The sequence below is a fragment of the Pagrus major genome, chromosome 23 (genome assembly GCF_040436345.1).
Source record: "Pagrus major chromosome 23, Pma_NU_1.0".
Lineage (NCBI taxonomy): Eukaryota > Metazoa > Chordata > Actinopteri > Spariformes > Sparidae > Pagrus > Pagrus major.
In genome coordinates, this window is record NC_133237.1 from 6,524,088 (window position 1) to 6,541,372 (window position 17,285).

Sequence of the window (17,285 nt, forward strand, 5' to 3'; positions counted from 1 at the left end):
ATCGAATAAAAAAAAGAAAATAGGAAAACCAAATGGCTTACAAACAAACAACTGAACCAAATGACAGCTTCTCAGGAAAGAATAGAGTGTATGTATGTATAAGAGCACTGACAGGGGAGAAAACAACATATGTCTCTGTTCTGTAGGTAACTATAAAATGTGCATCGTACACACAGTTAGAGCAAATGTACGTGCAGAGATTACAACATCAGGCAGATGTTCTCATGATACAAACAGACATATGAGAAAGTAACTGAGTAAAAGTACAATTGTATATGTTTATCTGTGTATTTATGTACCAGCAGACAGTATGGCATACATGATATCATGCTGAAAGACCGAAGCTAAAACTACACGTCTCTCGCAAAAAGTTACCCTCATCATGTAGATGATCCAAGTAGAAGACAACATGGCGTTATTACACTGAAGTGTAGGTCTGGTTATACCTACTACTAATAATGGGAATGAAAAATGTGAAATCCAATGCTAACAGGACAGTTAGCTTAAACTCTGAAAACATCCAGAAAGTGGGGGAAATACTATGCTACACAGTGGATGTGGTTGACTTAACTTGTAACCCCACAAAATAATGTAGTCTGAAATGATGAGGTTTTATTAGATATGGAAGTAATGCTGTGTGAGTTGGTTCAGTTTTTAGATAGTAAGAAAAAAAATGAATAAAACAATACATTTATTATTTCAACGATAATACATAACTACATGTGTTGTGTAAATAACACGATGTATTGATTCCTATTGGCCTCATTAAGTAGGTAAATCTAACACTACTGTCCAGCGGGTGACATGAGCAGTAAAAAAAGGCAAGGACAGAAGCTAAAGTGGTCACGGTGAGGGCCTGAGGCACATCACTGTCCTCACTCGGCTCCATCACATCTGCACTCAACTGCAGCGAGCATTGTGTTAAATGTCAAAATCATCGCCTGGCTTAATGCACAATGGCCAGGAGACAAATCGCACACAACGATCCTTTTGTTCACCTCTTTCCTTGCCAGGTTCCTCAGCACTTCAGGGTCCCTGACAGCACTTCAAAGCCACTCAGCCGGGATCAAACACACTATTTTCTTGTTTTTTCCCCTCTGTAATAGGCTCAAATCTTCTGTCTCAGTCTGGGGAACTACACGGCAGCTGACAGTAGCAATATCTATCAAGCACGGGTAAATTTAGAGCCGTTGAGAAGCCTGTGTCCTCAAAAGTGCTTTCCTGTAAGAGAAGTCCTGAGAGGGGAGACGGTGGAGGAGAAGGAGGATCAAAGAGAATAAGAGTCCCATTACTCTAAGAGGAGAGGAGAACGACAGGGCCCTTCACTGACATCAGGAGCTAATGGGAGACGTAGCACCTAAACCTGTGTGTATTGAACCCTGCGCTCCTCTTGGGGAAAAGCTGCAGCACTTAGACTCGACAGTCTGTCTCAGGTGTCTTGGCCTTCCACCGACCTCCATTGGTTTGCACATAATTGGCTAAGTGAAGTGGAATGGTTAACTTAGTTATGGAGGAGTGTTTGTGAGCAGATGACGTGGATACGACAGTGTGTGTGTGTGTGTGTGTGTGTTGGTGTGTTGTTTATGTGTGTTAGGGTTGTGCGACAAAACTGGGTGTAATTATGTGTGTGTGTCAGCAGCACAGTGCACCTGAGCCAAAGCACCTGAGGTAACACACACAACACACACACACGCACATTATTTCCTTTCCACCATTATTGCATCCACAGTATATTCATGTCATTCCCTCGTACCCCTTAGCATCGTTAGCATAACAATTAATTGGTTCGCTCACCCCTGCTCACCTCAGTCATGAACATTGCTAGTGAAGAGGTGCTAACATTAGCCTAAACTCTGATAGCATCCAGCGGGTAAGTCTTCCACAGTGGGCATGCTGTTACCCCACAGACTAATGTCGTTAGTGATGCACCTCTTGGCCTCGAAAGTAAGACTACTCTTTACTACTGCTGGTGGTAAGCTTGTTAGCCTGACTTGCTAATATTTGCAGCTTGTTTTATCAGTTTCTTGCACCTTCATCTTGTGTTTTATGGTTTTAGAAAGGCTAAACATAAGACTCAAAAACTCTCTCTTACTACATGCTTAAAAGCTTCGTCATGTGGAGAACTACAAAGCTTGACAAGCCAGCCTTGCATAATAATGGTTGCAGAGCTATGTTCGGACAAGGGGGAAGAGTTAAGTCCAAAAAATGCTGCATAGGAGCGTATGCCCATTTGTCTGACAGCCTGTTACCCCAAAAAGAAAAGCCCACTGCTTTGAAAGCCTGTTGTTCCGAAAAAACACACACTGAATCGGCTATTATGATGCATTATATTGTTACTTATTACCGCATCATGCTATAATTTCATATCAATGTCAATAATGCACTTAAGTGATAAGTGTCTCTGCTAGTCGACCAGTTGATTATTGGTTAGGACCAGAGAGATTGCCTTCTAAGGGCAGAACCAGCACTGATTCAGCACCATGGACAGTCACTGAACTAACCACTGCAGGGAGAGTGTGTACTTTCAGAGCAATGGGCTGTCGGACAAATGGCCGTTTGGTCCAACGGGACCTTCTTCAGACTTTTGGGATGTCTGAGTAATGAGCTGTTGGCAAAAATGGCAGGACACCACTTAGTGTACGAACTAGGATGCTAATGAACACATCCTGATTAAAGGACTGTCTTGCGCAGATCTTTCCTCACTGAGCGTGCAGAAGGATACAGAGAGACTAAATGAAAGACGAAAGAGAAAGAAGCGAAAATGGAAAGCGAGAGAGGGAGGCAGTCCTAACTGGTATGCGTGTCTTGCTTGCTCACGTAACCTCAGTGAGCTGGTCTCTAATGGAAGAGCAGACACAGATATCACCCCAGGGCCCTGCACTCTCACTCTCTCCTCCTTTCACCTCTTGCACAACCTTCCTTTTCTTTATCCAACTCTTTTGCTTTCATAATCACTCGTCCCCTTGTTCTTCTCTTTCCTAGATATGACTTCAGCTCACTTTTCAAATACTTAACTGTACACTGTACAATGCAGGATTTTAGGGATTTTCAAAATGATTCTCTCCTCTTGGTTTTGAGCACGACTGCAGGAGTATAGCAGAGACTTTTGTGTTTTTTCCATCTGTCAGCCTGTGTGTCTGGTCTCAGGTGTGCCGTAGCGAGAGTCTCTGCTGTAATAGAAGCCGGTTTAATACCCCATCAGCAGGGGAGAGTGAAGTCACCATGCGAGACTCAGCATGACATCCACTTCTCCCGCCACCGGAGAGGAAACCCCCGGTGTTTGAATGTCAGCTCAAATTTTCAGGCTGTTGACATCAGAGCGATTAAAAGCATCAATTATGAGCACAAAGGAAAGCAGTGCTCATGTTATTTATTTAAGGAATACGATTATGCGTTGTTGTTTTTTTTATCCCCGCAGGAAAGTTGTCTTTGAGCATTGAGCTGCAGTTGCACAAGAAAACTTCAGCTGGATAATAAATAACCCGCCCCGGTTAGTTGATCTTCAGAAAAAACCCAACATCTCTCACCGTCAGTGATTCAGACTCTGGAAAAATCAATCTAAAACTTTTTGTTCTGCCTGACTCATCTTGGGTTCACGTCATCATCGACTGATCACTTCAGAGTCGGTGAATCAGTCTACCTGTAAGCCTGCCGGAAATGTCACCATGATGAGTAACTGATTTTCACTAACTTCATGTAACATTCACATCATCAGGGTCAGCGAGAACATCTCTACCAAAGATATAGTGCTAATAGACTAAGAATCTCAATCTCAAGGCTCTTCATTTTCACTTATGTCTTGGACATATTTTAATTTTATCATTTTGGTAATAAAATGTAACGTATTACCATTATTAGCTGGATTGTATGCCATAAAATGAAGGCTGTCATCATGAGAAATATCACAGTATATGAAATGAAAGTGGAATCTTTTTCAAAATGTCCAAAGAAAGAGTCTACAGCCATGCCAGCAGCTCTGTCAGGCTGTTCTTAGCTCACAATATAATGCAAACACTGTGATGTTTATCAGGTTCAGTGTTTACAGTGTTCACCATGTTAGTTTGCCAATGTTTGCTAATTAGGCTGATGGGTGTGTCATTATTTTTCATTCATCTTGAGGGCAACATGCATGTCTGAACTACAGATGTTAATGATTAATCACTGTTAGGACTTTAACTGATTGAAAAGGTATTAACCGACCATCAGAGATGAGGACAAACACATCAAAAAGTATTTTGTTACATTTAACAAATACTTGCTTATTAAATATTTCAAAAAATATGTCAGACTGAATCAAAAAGGGACATAACGCAAGACACTCAGAGGAACAGAAAGCAAGCTATGATGTCACCAAAGCTGCAGTCCATGAAATCCAAAAAGTCCAAAATGCAAAAATCCAACATCCAAAGCGAAAGGCAGACAAGAAAGGCTGGCAACAAGACTAATCCAGATACAAACCGAAACAAAGGACAAGCAAGTACAACACAATGACTCAGGCAGCAAAAGCTGGAAACACATGACGGAAAGATGTGTCAGGGACCCGCTGGAAACACCGGGGCCAAACAGAAGAAATGACGAAGAGTGAGGGGAAAACACTGGCTTCACAGGGGTGGATTAACTAATGAGGCACAGGTGAGCACAGAAAAAGGACCAGAAAAAAGACAAAATGGAGGAAGTGGAATATGAAACATGACCCATGAGGATATAAACTAAAAGATAAAGCGGGAAATAACCAACAAAAAAAAACAAATCTGGTATAAGAAAATGTATTTAATTAAAATACAACTGAATAAACTATGTCAAAACAAACAAAGTAAACAAACTCTCTTTGTTTTCATGACTGAATAAACTGAATAAACAAACTGACTTTAAAGGACAAAATAATTTCATACTGTTTTACTTTGTGTATATGTGGCGGACCCTGCCACCTTTCTAGCTTCAAACAGTGTTCTGGGACCTTATGTTCCTCTGAGAACAGCTTGTTTATTCAGTTATGGAAAAAATACATATTTCTTTTGTATTTTGTATTAGTTTGTATTATTACCTTATTAATATTTAAAATAATATATTTCAAACATATTTTCCCAAACTACATAGTGCACCTTTTAGTAGCTTCAATGTGAGTTGGATTTTGTTGGGCCAGTTGTTGAATTCTTGAAGTCATTATTTTGATTTATTTAATTTGTCAATCAGGTAACTTGGTGTTTACTTTGTTTTGTATCGAACATAGATCAGGTCAGTGGTTAAAACAGTCATATAATGGAAAAATGTCCAGCATATTTCGTACATTATTAATGATTAACTGCAAATTGATTTTTTAAGGCAGCAAACTAGCAATTCATGAAATTTCTTAAAATGTGCATCATCATGGTGATCCATCCATCCGTCACTTTAGGAAAAACCATGAAAGTCAGTAGGAATCATTCTCTGGGGATCATGAATGTCCAAATATCATAAAACAACATCTTATGGCAATCCATGAAGAAACAGTTTGTGAGATATTTTATGGTGGACTGCCCGGCTAGCATGGCTCAAAGTTATCTTTATGGAGAACTTTCTTGAAACAGACCATATCCATACCACTTAAGCATTCTATACATGTTTAATGCCTCCATACAAGCTGTCAGACCCTGAGTGTGGCAGTAACATTATTCTGTAATATACTAAGAAAACCACCAAGACTCAGCAGAACAGAACAGACATCTGAAGGCAGAAGCAGTGACCTTACACAGCAGTCGCACTGTCAATACAAGCCTCTTTGTAATGTATACTGCAGACAAAGTAGACTGAGACAGAGAGAGGAGTGACTGAGCATCAGAGAGACTGAAAAGAGAGAGGAGAGAGAGGAGAGAGCCTGTGCCGCCACACCTCACATCACAGAAACCAAATCATCACTGCGCCGTCTCTTGCTGTACCTTTTAGTGCGTCGGAACATGTTGCCGGCTGGGTATCTAGGCGTAGCTCTGAGCAACAGGAGCAGCAACGGCAGCCGAGCGGTGAGCGAGCGCAGTCAGAAAGCAGCAGGTCTCTGAGGAAAAATGTCACCGCAATGCAACGCGTACTGTAGCTCCCACAACCTTTGGATGTGCACTGGTGTCTGGGCTGGTGTGGCCGAGACCCAAAGGAGAGAGAGTCAGAGAGAGAGGGAGGGAGGGGGGGAGGGATGGAGGGAGGGAGGGAGGGCCTGTCTTTTTGAAAGGAACAACAAAAAAGCAGCAGGGGATTGTGGGTCATTTTCTCAAGGCTAAGGTGCTGCAGTACAGAGAGTAGTTTTGTGTCTGATTTGTGTTTTTTTTTCTCGATGTCTGTGCACTGAAGGAACCTGATGGGCAGTTAAAAGCTTTTACTGCAGGCTATGGGCACCATGAATGAGTGAGGCAGAGAGTAAAGGGAGGTTCATTTACCTCAGCACAGAGAGAAGAAACAAACACGGGACAAGGTCATGGGGACTGTTACATAACTGAGAACCAGATGTTGAATGAAGTCAAAGAATCTTTAAAAAGCATAACTGATGACGATGCATGCCACACACACACAAACACACTCTGAATGGCTGTGTTTCCCCATGAATGGATGCAGCAGGCGGATTGAATGTGAAGCCAACTCCACCGAGCTCATCTATAATGGATGTTGGTGCTGATAGCGTCCTACAGAGGGAGAAGGGCCGTGATGAGAAGGAGACGGACTGAATCCAAATGGAAGCTGTCTCGAGAGAGAGAGGGGCACGATGGTAGAAATGGGAAGTAACGGAGGAAAGTGAGGGACGACAGTGAGATGCATCGGGGAACACGGAATGGGTATGCTGCGGCTTCATTTCATGTTTGATTACCCGTGATGACTCGGGACGAGTTAGGGGGCAGCGGACAGAAGATGGATGTGGCGAGAGAAGAGGGTGGAGAGGGAGGTAGTGGGCTGTGACCACACACACAAACAGATTTACTCTTATTCAGTGGAGCAAAGAGATTATAGTGAAGCACCTTGAGACCTATTAAGATGCTATTGCTCTTCTGTAATACTTGCATAATAATCTGGTTGTCATGCAGCGATGGAAGAAGTATTCTGTTGTTTTACTTACAGGAACAAGGACAAGTGTTACGGACGACGCTCCACCCATGTGACTAACCCTTTCCAGTGTTTTAAAAGGTCCACTCTGCAGGATTTTGTGGCATCAAGCGATAAGATTGCAGATGGCAACCAACTGAATACCCCTCGTTTCCCCACCTCTACAGTGGCCTTCTGTAAAGTTTGTCCGTTCTGGGCTACTGTAGAAACATGGCGGTACAACATGACAGATTCCATAAAAGAGGACCGACTCCCTCTGTAGATATAAAAGACTCATTCTAAGGTAACAAACACACAACAATTCTCAGCTTAAGGTGATTATACACTAATGAAAACATAACTATGAATATTATATATTATATGTGTTTCTAAATCTGTAAGTCTGTGTACAATGATTGTTGCACTTTAATTTTTAGTTTAGTCCTTCCACTGTCATTTTTGTTTTGGTAAGGTAAGCTAGTAAACATTGATTTTGACAGAAATGGCTTTTATAATTTGAGTACTTCAGAGCCTGTACTTTCTTACTTTTACTTGAGTAAAAAAAAAAGTGTACTTTTGCCACCTCTTTGACAAATGTAAGTCCAATATTCACTTTGCTTTTTAGCTCTGTTTTTGGTCTCCACCAACTCCTGAAGGAAATATCTTGCTCTTTAGCTGCTACACGCTCCATTATTTGTCCATCAGCACTTACTTTACTGCTGAGCAGGTAGTGTACAGTTTTTATAGTGTTTTCTCAGAAAGCAGCTGCTAGTAGCGTCTGGAAACCGCTGCCAATAAGCTTGGAAAAGCAAAACAATGAGCTGAAAGAGGCTAAAATGCTGAAGGGAACTGCAAGGTCAGGTGATAATTCTCTGTGAGTTTTCCTTTTCACATAATCATGGCATCTTGTTATTTAAAAAAAAATGGATCATAGCAAACTTGAACTAAAATATAGAGTCAAAAGCAAAAAGTACTTGAAGTATCAAAAGTTCTTATGCAGCAGAATCACTCCAGTGTTTTATTATCATATATTGGATTATTTTTACAGAACAGTGTGTTCTTTCCTGCATTTAATGTTTATGTTTGTTTTCTATACTTTTGTCACCCCTTGAACTAAAGCTGATTGCTGGTACACTGATAAACTAACAACCAGAGAAACTCTGTGTGTGCAAGAGGGAGATAGAGGTAAAGGGATTCAAAAAACAGGGATAGGTACAGCTGAGGGCTGGATATGAGAGCAGAGTATACACAGATTATAACCAAGTATAGGAAAAGAGAAGGTCAGATAAAGAGCCAGTGACTGAGCAACTGGAAAAAAGCAGAATGGCTTTCAGCACCATGGACAGCATCCAGAGCCCCCAGCTGGCCTTAATCAGACACCGACAGACTCCCAGCATCCCTCCAGCACAACCTCCTCCTCCTTCACATAAAGGCTACACACTCAACACCACAAGCACCTCTCAAGCCTCCTCAGAGCTTTCTAAACACAACGTGCAAAATCATGGTCGGCAGCATCTCTTGGTGTGATTGTTCGTCGTCATGGAGGAAGCCGGTCTCTCCCCCGAGAGCGGGGAGAAAACAGAGGGAGGGGGAGAGAAGGAGGGAGGGAGGGATGAACGGAGATAACACTCACCTGCTGTTTTTGCGAGGCAGTGGCAAATCCTTCTGGAAGAAAGACAAAGAAAAAGAAAAAAAGAGAGATCAGGTACAGAAAAAATCAAATACATGTTCACAGACTTGACAAAGATCTTCTAGAGGAACAACAAACAACTGTTTCCACAGGCTGGGCGTCCCATGACTTGTAAACTGGCCTTTGTGTGTAAATTGTTGGGAATTTAAAGCCACAAGAAGCGTTTTGAGAGCATCTTCATTTTAAATGTGATGTTTTTCCTTGAATCAGATTATGGGACGCTGTGAAAGCTTTCAGGTAGAGATAAAAATGTAAGCTTCCTTAGTGAAGGGGTGATATTGTTTATAAAATCTGTCCTACTTTTAATGGTTGGGAGGTTTATTTATTAACAGTGTAACAGTTAAATTATGTAACTGTTAGAAAAAGAGTTTTCAAAGAAAAAATACCTCTAAACTGTTATTTTGGATTATTGTTAAATATCTGCACAGATGGATTAAACTGTGCCCATATTATCCTTGACCCCGTCTACAGGATGTAATCCTGTGCTAAAATATAACATGGCCCCAGGTTTGTTTTGTGCAAATTCGATTAAACAAAATTAATTAAAGAGGTCGACCTTAAAGCTGCTGTAAATGTTATCTTTTCAGAATTAAAATATGTGTTAAATAGCTGTATATTCCAACAGTAATCATTGTTGTAGAGTGTTTCTGTAATCCATGTCTCTCCTCCCGCTGCTCATGCAGTCATGCAAGTGTGTTGACGTAGAGAGAGGGGAGGGGATTGCTAACTACTTAGCAGCTTTAAGAGCAGTTGTGATTTAGTAGAGCATATTCTTATACACACAGACAAAGTTATAATTATAAACAATATATAATCATAAAAGATCCCACAAACCAATCGACTGTTCGATAAACCCTGACCACAAAACAGGGACCGTCCAACCAATAGCTCAGCAACTGTTCTGGATGCTATCAGTGCTAACATGATTTTCTCTTGTTATATCGAAAGTGAGAAAAGATATAAAGATATGAAAAATAAAGCTTAATAATAACAACTTTCCAGTTCTGTACTACAATCTAAGAGCAGGTCTGTTTCTTTATTTCAATGTCTTCTACATCAATCTTAAGCTAGTGAGGATGCTAACGTTTTGCCTGGGACATGAAGCTTGCATGAGACGATTTCATGTATGTAGCCATCGAGTGAATATTTTTTTAAATGCCATAAGAATTTCAAATTGTCCACCAAATCTACCACCATTAGCATGTAACAACAAGACCGACAGGAGTAGCAACCGCAACGACACAAGGTGGCTACGCAGTGAATTGTGCTTTTGGAGGCCTCTTGCGGACTTGATCTTATCCTGATTAACTTTATATTATAACTATTACATCTAACTATGTGTTAGCATCTATGTTTGTTTTCAAACCAGCCAGTCTGTTAATTTCTGCCACTGCATTGAGCCAAGCCACCCCCCCCTCCTCTCTTCCCCTCCTCTTCTATCCTGCCATCTCCTGAGTCCAGATGGACCGAGTACATTGGGCTGAGGCAGCATCAGCAGACACTCACTGCACCGAATGAAAACAGTGTGAGCGGAGCCAGATCTCATGCCAGCACAGCCTGGCTCTTTACAAAACCCCTCCACGCTGAGTAAGGGAGGGGAGGGAGGGGAGTGAGGGTGTAAACAAGGGTGGAGCAGAGGGGGAGAGGGAGATCATGCTTTCGTGGACACAGCCTTACCCTTGAGCCTGAACAACGTGACCTTCAGCTCCATGTGTGTCGGTGTGTAAATGAGTGTCAGGTATGAGCCATTACAGCGTGCAATTAATGCATTAGCCGCTTCACACGTTCTCCTGTCACATGCTGGTTAATGTTGTTAAGCTGCTGTAAGCATCGCATCGACCGCCTTCTAACCACAGTCAGTGCAATTATTAGGTTAACCAGACAAAGATTGTGTGTGTGTGTGTGTGTGTCTAAGTGAGCATGTATATGTGTGGACCTGCTGCTGTCGATCGCCTGTGAAGCACAAAATGCGTGTTATACTGTGGCTGCCTGAAAGCTCTGTATTACAAGGACAAACCTCCAACAAAGCAGAGGGTTTTTTATGTTGTCAGTCACCATCCAGAAGGCTAAAAGTCTATGTCACAGAGAGCAATTACCTCCAGAAGGGGAAAACAGGGTAGTGAGGCGCCATAATAAACCAAACAGAGTGGAAAAACACTCCCCCGATAAGAGGAATAGGAAGTAATCTCTAGATCATAAGCCAATAACAGGCCACACAGCTATTCGACTGCATGTCTCCAGGGTTTACGTGTTAACAGAGACAAATCCCTCCTTACAAGGACGACTGAATATTCAACCTATTGATCCCTTCTCACTTTGTCCTTCATTGATCAGGCTAATTGACCCTGAGCCGTCAAAGCCAAGGAGACGATGGCTTACAAGAGAAAGAGGCCTCAAGACAGGCTTGTCAGTGACGACGAGGGTCAACTGTACAAATGAGCCCTGACTAGACCTGACAGTCAGTGCTATTACAGAGCAGCGATACAGTCCAGAGTAAAACACAACCCCGTGGTCCCTCATCATGTCACATCATGTGTACTTTTCCTTCTAAACTGTACGTGGGGGCAGTGTCGGGGTCGTAGATGGGATTTTGAGCTCATCAGTCCAAAGTCTCTCCGTGCACCACCGACCAGATCAGACAACAACAAAAAAATGTTCAAATATCTGTTTTTGATATTTAATGCTTACACTAATACAATTTGTTTTCAGTAAATAAAATTCACCACGATGAAGATCCAGATGCTGTTTCAAAACCTGCTGCACACTCTTAAATTCAGTATTTAAATAAAAAATGAATCCTTGGCTTTAAAGATATAATATGTAAGATTTTTGCATTAAAATTAATCTTCATTTTCAGGTGAAGTTATTCTTTAAGTCAATTCATTAAGGCAATGGCAATGGCAGTACTAACATCTTCTGTGATTGTGTCTGGAGCTAATCTACAAATGTTTGCATGCTAAACTGAGATGGTAAACATTATAGCTGCCCTACATTAGCATGTTATCATCAGCATTGTGAGAATATAAGCATGCTGACATGAGCGTTTAACTCTGCACACAGCTGCTAGAATGGCTAGCTGTACCCCCGGGTTGCTAAAGCGATAGTTATAATATATTAATAAATACACAGGACGTGACCTCACTGTCTTCAATGTTAGCTACAGCCCTGAGCAGTGAACACATTAACATAAAATAATGTATAAACAGGATAGACTTGTGCATTTTGTTTATCCTCAGGAACTGATGGGCTGTTTAACTGCTGCAAATGTTGCAGTAATTTAAAAAAACAGGCCTTTTTTGCAGAAATAGTCCATTTAAAACTAAATACAAAAGAAACTCCAAACGCACTGAACATTTTATAGTAGCAGACTTCCTTATCTCTTTTGTATCTGAATCCAGACCTGTGAACATCTGCTCACTGTCTGTCTGATGTCCCTCTGAGGGGCTCTTTAATGTTCAGGCATGTCTAGACAATAAAAAGAACCAGTTGGCACATTAAACAAAGCGCAACCGTCCGCTGGAGCCTGAAATAATAAACAGACACCATGAATACGATGCTTCCACCCTCCCCTCCTCACATGACGCCTTTCACTGGGTCAAGGTTGAACACAGGAAACTAAAGGAGTGGCTGCGGAGGCAGAATCATAACTGAAGGTATAAACTGTGCAGTGAATCTACAGGACTGTACATTGCATCCCTGTGCTATGGTAGCTCAGTTATTAATCCTCAAGCGACAAGGCCTTTATTAACCCAGTAGAAATTCCATTAAAGCGCTCCTCTGCCACCCTCACTTACATATTATAATTCTTAGGAGCCGGTGTCACACAGTATCTGCCTGAATGTCCCCTCGTAATCCTCAATTCCACTTTAATTTGTAAAAAGGTCAGAATGTGGCAACTCATTTCCTCATTCCAGTCTAGACTCACTCTGACTGTCGTCATGGTGCCAGGAGTCCAGCTCACCAGTCCGCTCCTAAATCTGCCTTTGTGACTCACCGTCTCAGCATTTCCACAAAGTAAAGACTAAGCAGACCATGTATCATTAAGGAAATGTTCTCCTGCAACCAAATCCAGCTCTTACAACATATTCTGAAGCCTGAACTCTCTGTGACTTAATTCTCCTGTGGTGTAATTAGCGTGACACGACGCCACAGCATGTACTAAGGCTGAAAAAAAAACATCATACGAGGTCGATGCGTAGCCGGGTTCGGAGCTAAATGCTCTCTGAGTCCTGCTAATGAAGTCTGGCGGTGGTGAGGGGTGACTGACAACAGATGGGAGGCTCTGTCACAAACATGACATGCCCACCGATCACAGATCAGAAAGCAACACAATTCCACACCGTATCTGCTGCCTTCCTCTCTGACAGGAGACGGCTGCTCTTTTTATCCAGGTTTAGCGTCGTCCTCTGGGGGAGTGAGCCGAGGCTTCAGCTTATAAACGATTGTCTGATCCCCTTTGGTCCCAGGCTATCAAACTGACAGGAGTGTTTATGTGTTGGTGTAAAATGAAAATTCAGATGCTCCCACTGCAGGGTGATTTCGCCACTGTCTTGTAATGTCGATGGTTTATGTATGAGCATTTTGCCTTAAGATTACTTCAAGTGTTTACAGATGCAGACTAATGTTGAGTTTTGTAGTATCTAATCGGCAGATGGCCCATTTCTGTCAAAGCGTGTTCACTTTGAAAACAAATAACCCTGTTCATGGTTCAACTCGTACAATACTCGTATTTTATATGTAGCCTAGTATGTGAGCTCATTCCAGGGGCCTGCTTTTATGGATGCCTCGTGTTTTGCTGTCATTCTCGATGAATCATTTTTAAATGGACTCAACCTGAGGCATGAACGTACGGAGAAGAAAAAAATGTATTTTTAATGAAGCTAGTCTGCTTCATTTTAATGGAAGAATGACTCTTTTGTTTGTTTGAACCGGCAAACAGATGTTTAAACATTAAAATTTATGTTAACATTAGCCTAGCCAGCAACTCACTCCACTGTCCCTCCATCCATCAAACCATCCAATCAGAAGGCCAGAGGGTAAACATTTAGATGCATGCAGTGCACCATAACTGAGACTTCAGAGTCCAGTGATTTCTGTCTCCTGGTACACATAAACCTATAAAAGGTCCATTTCAGTTGTGTCCTTCAAGTCATCTTGCCGGCACTAAAGGTATAAAAAAAGGCCCTGTAATAATGAAATGACATTAGCTGAGCGGCATGCCTATAAAGAACACTGCGGCTCTGTCAGGAAGTCCAATCATTTTGCGGACACACGGCAAAAGACAAATGGTGGGGAGTTGGCCCGGAGCAGGACAACAGGGATCAATCAAGGAGTGTCCCGCTGCCAAGAGACGGAGACCAGGCCCGTCATCATCTTCGGCAGTGACGGACTAACCGATCCGGGTTTGACGGATGGAAAAGGCAGAGGGGCTGATGGGTGTGGATGAGGCATGAGTGTCATAGCCTAGCTTAGCTCTTTCTTTTTGTGCAGCCATTTATTTTATAATACTAATATGGGACATAAACAAAGACTGTCCATACATTTTGAGCAACTAAGTACAAATGCCAAAACTGTAATAACTGAGGACATGTGTTCAAACTGTCTATATGAGTGTTTTCCAGGTGTTGTGAACATTTGGTTTAAAAGGTTAAATGTGTGGTGAGAATCACTGCTAATGCTAACATGCTATGCTAAGTAGCTTCCACTTTCTGGGTGGAAGGGAGCATATCTATGTTCCCCTGTTCAATATTCTGGGTAAATAATCATAACCCTGACCCTAGAGCTGGGGAACATAAGCCCCTGGGAACATAGGAAATTGGGAACAAATGCTGAGAGAGCACATATGTAGAACTGGAGAACATACAACTCTTTGTCATTTTACCATTAAGTGCCACATAAATAGGAGAAACATTTGACCCTGGAAATAAAGGACCATGGGAATATAAGACCCTGAGAGAGGACCTACAGAATTGGGCAACATAGGACTAATTTTCCCATTATGTCTCATATACAGTACATTGTGGGAACATAGGATGTGGGGAACATATGAAACTGGGAACATACCCTTTGTCAGTTTCCCTCTATGTCCCATATAAATCCTGGGAACGTAGTAGCCTGGGAAAATGGGACTCTTTGTCAATTTCCCATTATGTCCCACATAAATCCTGGGGAAATGGGACCCTCTAAGAGCACATATGTAGAATTGGGGAAGACAGGACCCATGACTCTGAGTGGAGGCAGCTTGGCTTGCAGGCCTCCACTTTCCCACTAAAATAAAAATGTAATAACATGACGGGTCCTCCCAAATAGTGAATGTTATAAAGGGACAAGGAGCCCAGATTTGTAACAGTTGATAGCTAACACTAGATGGATCATCAACGTTCATGGGCTATACAGGGCTACAGTATGACATGCTGTAGTCAATAGTCCACCCTATAAATTGAGTAAGTCGAGGGAAGAACATCAAGAGGCCTGAAGTTTAGACAGTTTCCACAAATATGACCAAACACTGTTTTATCCTCTTTTCTTTTTGCTGCATTACCATATTTGCAATTCCTGAAACAAAAAGTGTAGAGAATTCAAATGTCAGTTCACATTTCCATATAGATGATGTATTGTGTTGTAGCAATTGATTACTATTTATAAATATTTCATTTATGAGGTATGCATCATAGTACGTGTGTGCCAGCAAGCCAAATGCAGTGTCACAGAGTGCAGCCACTACAAAGAGGCACAAAGATGTCCATTTCATGTAAGTCATTTTGGAGCAATGCATCATGGGTGTGACCCTTGACCCCGACTGCAGGGGAGTGGGGTGTGTCCCCATATGGTGCTGACAGAATGATTGTGTGTGTGTGTGTGTGTGTGTGTGTGTGAAAGAGAGAGAGAGAGAGAGAGAGAGCGACGGTTGGGATGATGAGACCCAGGGGAGTGACGAGGCAGTTGAATAGGACACAGAGAGCCAATCACACATCTACACACTATTTTACACACACACAAACACACACACACACACAGATAGACTCCAAATCATCCAGCTGGCCTGCCTATATCTATAAGATGCCAGGGACATTGTAAGTCGGACTCTATGATGATTAATTCCCTCACAGCTCCTGTCATACATCACAGCAGCAGAGCGGTGAGCTGAGCGCCGGGGATGATGAGACATGAAACCATCAGCACACCTCACTACTAATCCTCCCGTGATTCCTTTTATACCCTCTTCCCTCTCCCTCTCCCTCTCTCACAGTAATAGAGGTCAATTTGCAGCACAGAGGTGTGATCCAGAGCGCTTGCTGACAATCCTTCTGTTTTTTTTGCCAGGATAACAACCATATTAAAGACAAACTACATTAAAATACACACACACACACACACACTCTTGCATGTACACATGCCCGCAGGAGGCTGCTCTCCGCCTGTCCTGCAGGCTGCTCATCTCTGCTCAGTTCACTTGAGTGAATCACACAAAGATGGGGGGGGGGGTTGTATGACCCGTGGTTAGGCAGGCTGCTCCATAATGGATGAGCACAGTCATTTGAACACGTCATATCAGTATGCATGAGCGACGATTCATTACCAGCATTTTGTCAGAGAGACTTTAGCCTTCATAAGCTACCCGAAATACAAATGATCCGAAAATGAGCTTTGTGGTGATGAGAGGTGAGCCAAATGATTGGGTCGGTCAGCACCTGAGACACACCGTGTGACCCCATGTGAAAACATCAAGTAAGGAAAGACTACAGATGTTGTATCCTGCTGGAATTAGAGCTGAAACAATCGGCTGAATTAACCAGTGAATAATGGATTCAGTCAATCTTTAAGCAAAAATGCCAAACTTTTGATGCTACCAGCTTGTCCAATGTGAGGATTTGCCTCTTTTCCCAGCCTCACATTACAGTAAAATAATTCACTTTGGATTTGGGCTGTCAGTCAAACAAAGAAAAGGCAGTGTGATGACATTATCTGGATCACTTTTCAGTGTTTTTGGATGTTTTACAGACCAAAGAAGTGATCGAATATCAGCAGCATCCATGATGAAAACCAAATTAACTGAAAAATATGTTTGGATAGTGTATATAGGCTACTGTGCCAACACATTATTATACATTACTCTATTCTTTATAGACAGCTGGTTCCATTAATCTTAAGTGATAGTATAAGAGCTAATAAATACCATGATGTAATCCATATAAGATAAAATCAACTGAGGAGTCTCTATGGGAATATTAATCATTATATACACTGAGGCCTGATGGGTTGCACTTGTGCCAGAAGGATTCCTGCTGTAATGCTGAAGCCACACAACTCAAAATGACAGTCACTTGCCATTTAGGCGAGCGTCAATGAGGCTGTTGGTGTAATGAGATGGTGTCTGACTGTGTGTCCTAAAGCTGGAAAGCAAAGGGACAGATTTGTGTATGTAGAGGGAGACACACAGATCACAGGATGGTGATGATGAGGATGATGAGGATGCTGATGATGTCCAGCCTGCTGTGCGGCCGGACCGACTCACCTGCAGCCTCCGGCGCCGTATTATCCCCGAGTCATCCAT

General features: G+C 42.2%; 1 protein-coding gene across 1 annotated transcript in view; it reads right to left on the bottom strand.

Annotated features, from left to right (window-relative positions):
- Nucleotides 1–17,285, bottom strand: part of mast1b (microtubule associated serine/threonine kinase 1b) — a 41,781-nt gene extending 24,496 nt beyond the window's left edge. The window contains exons 1-2 of the mRNA XM_073494078.1: nucleotides 17,247–17,285; nucleotides 8,675–8,706 (exon numbers count right to left, since the gene is read on the bottom strand). Of these exons, the coding sequence (XP_073350179.1) occupies nucleotides 8,675–8,706; nucleotides 17,247–17,285 (71 nt within the window). The remainder of the gene's footprint in view (nucleotides 1–8,674; nucleotides 8,707–17,246) is intronic.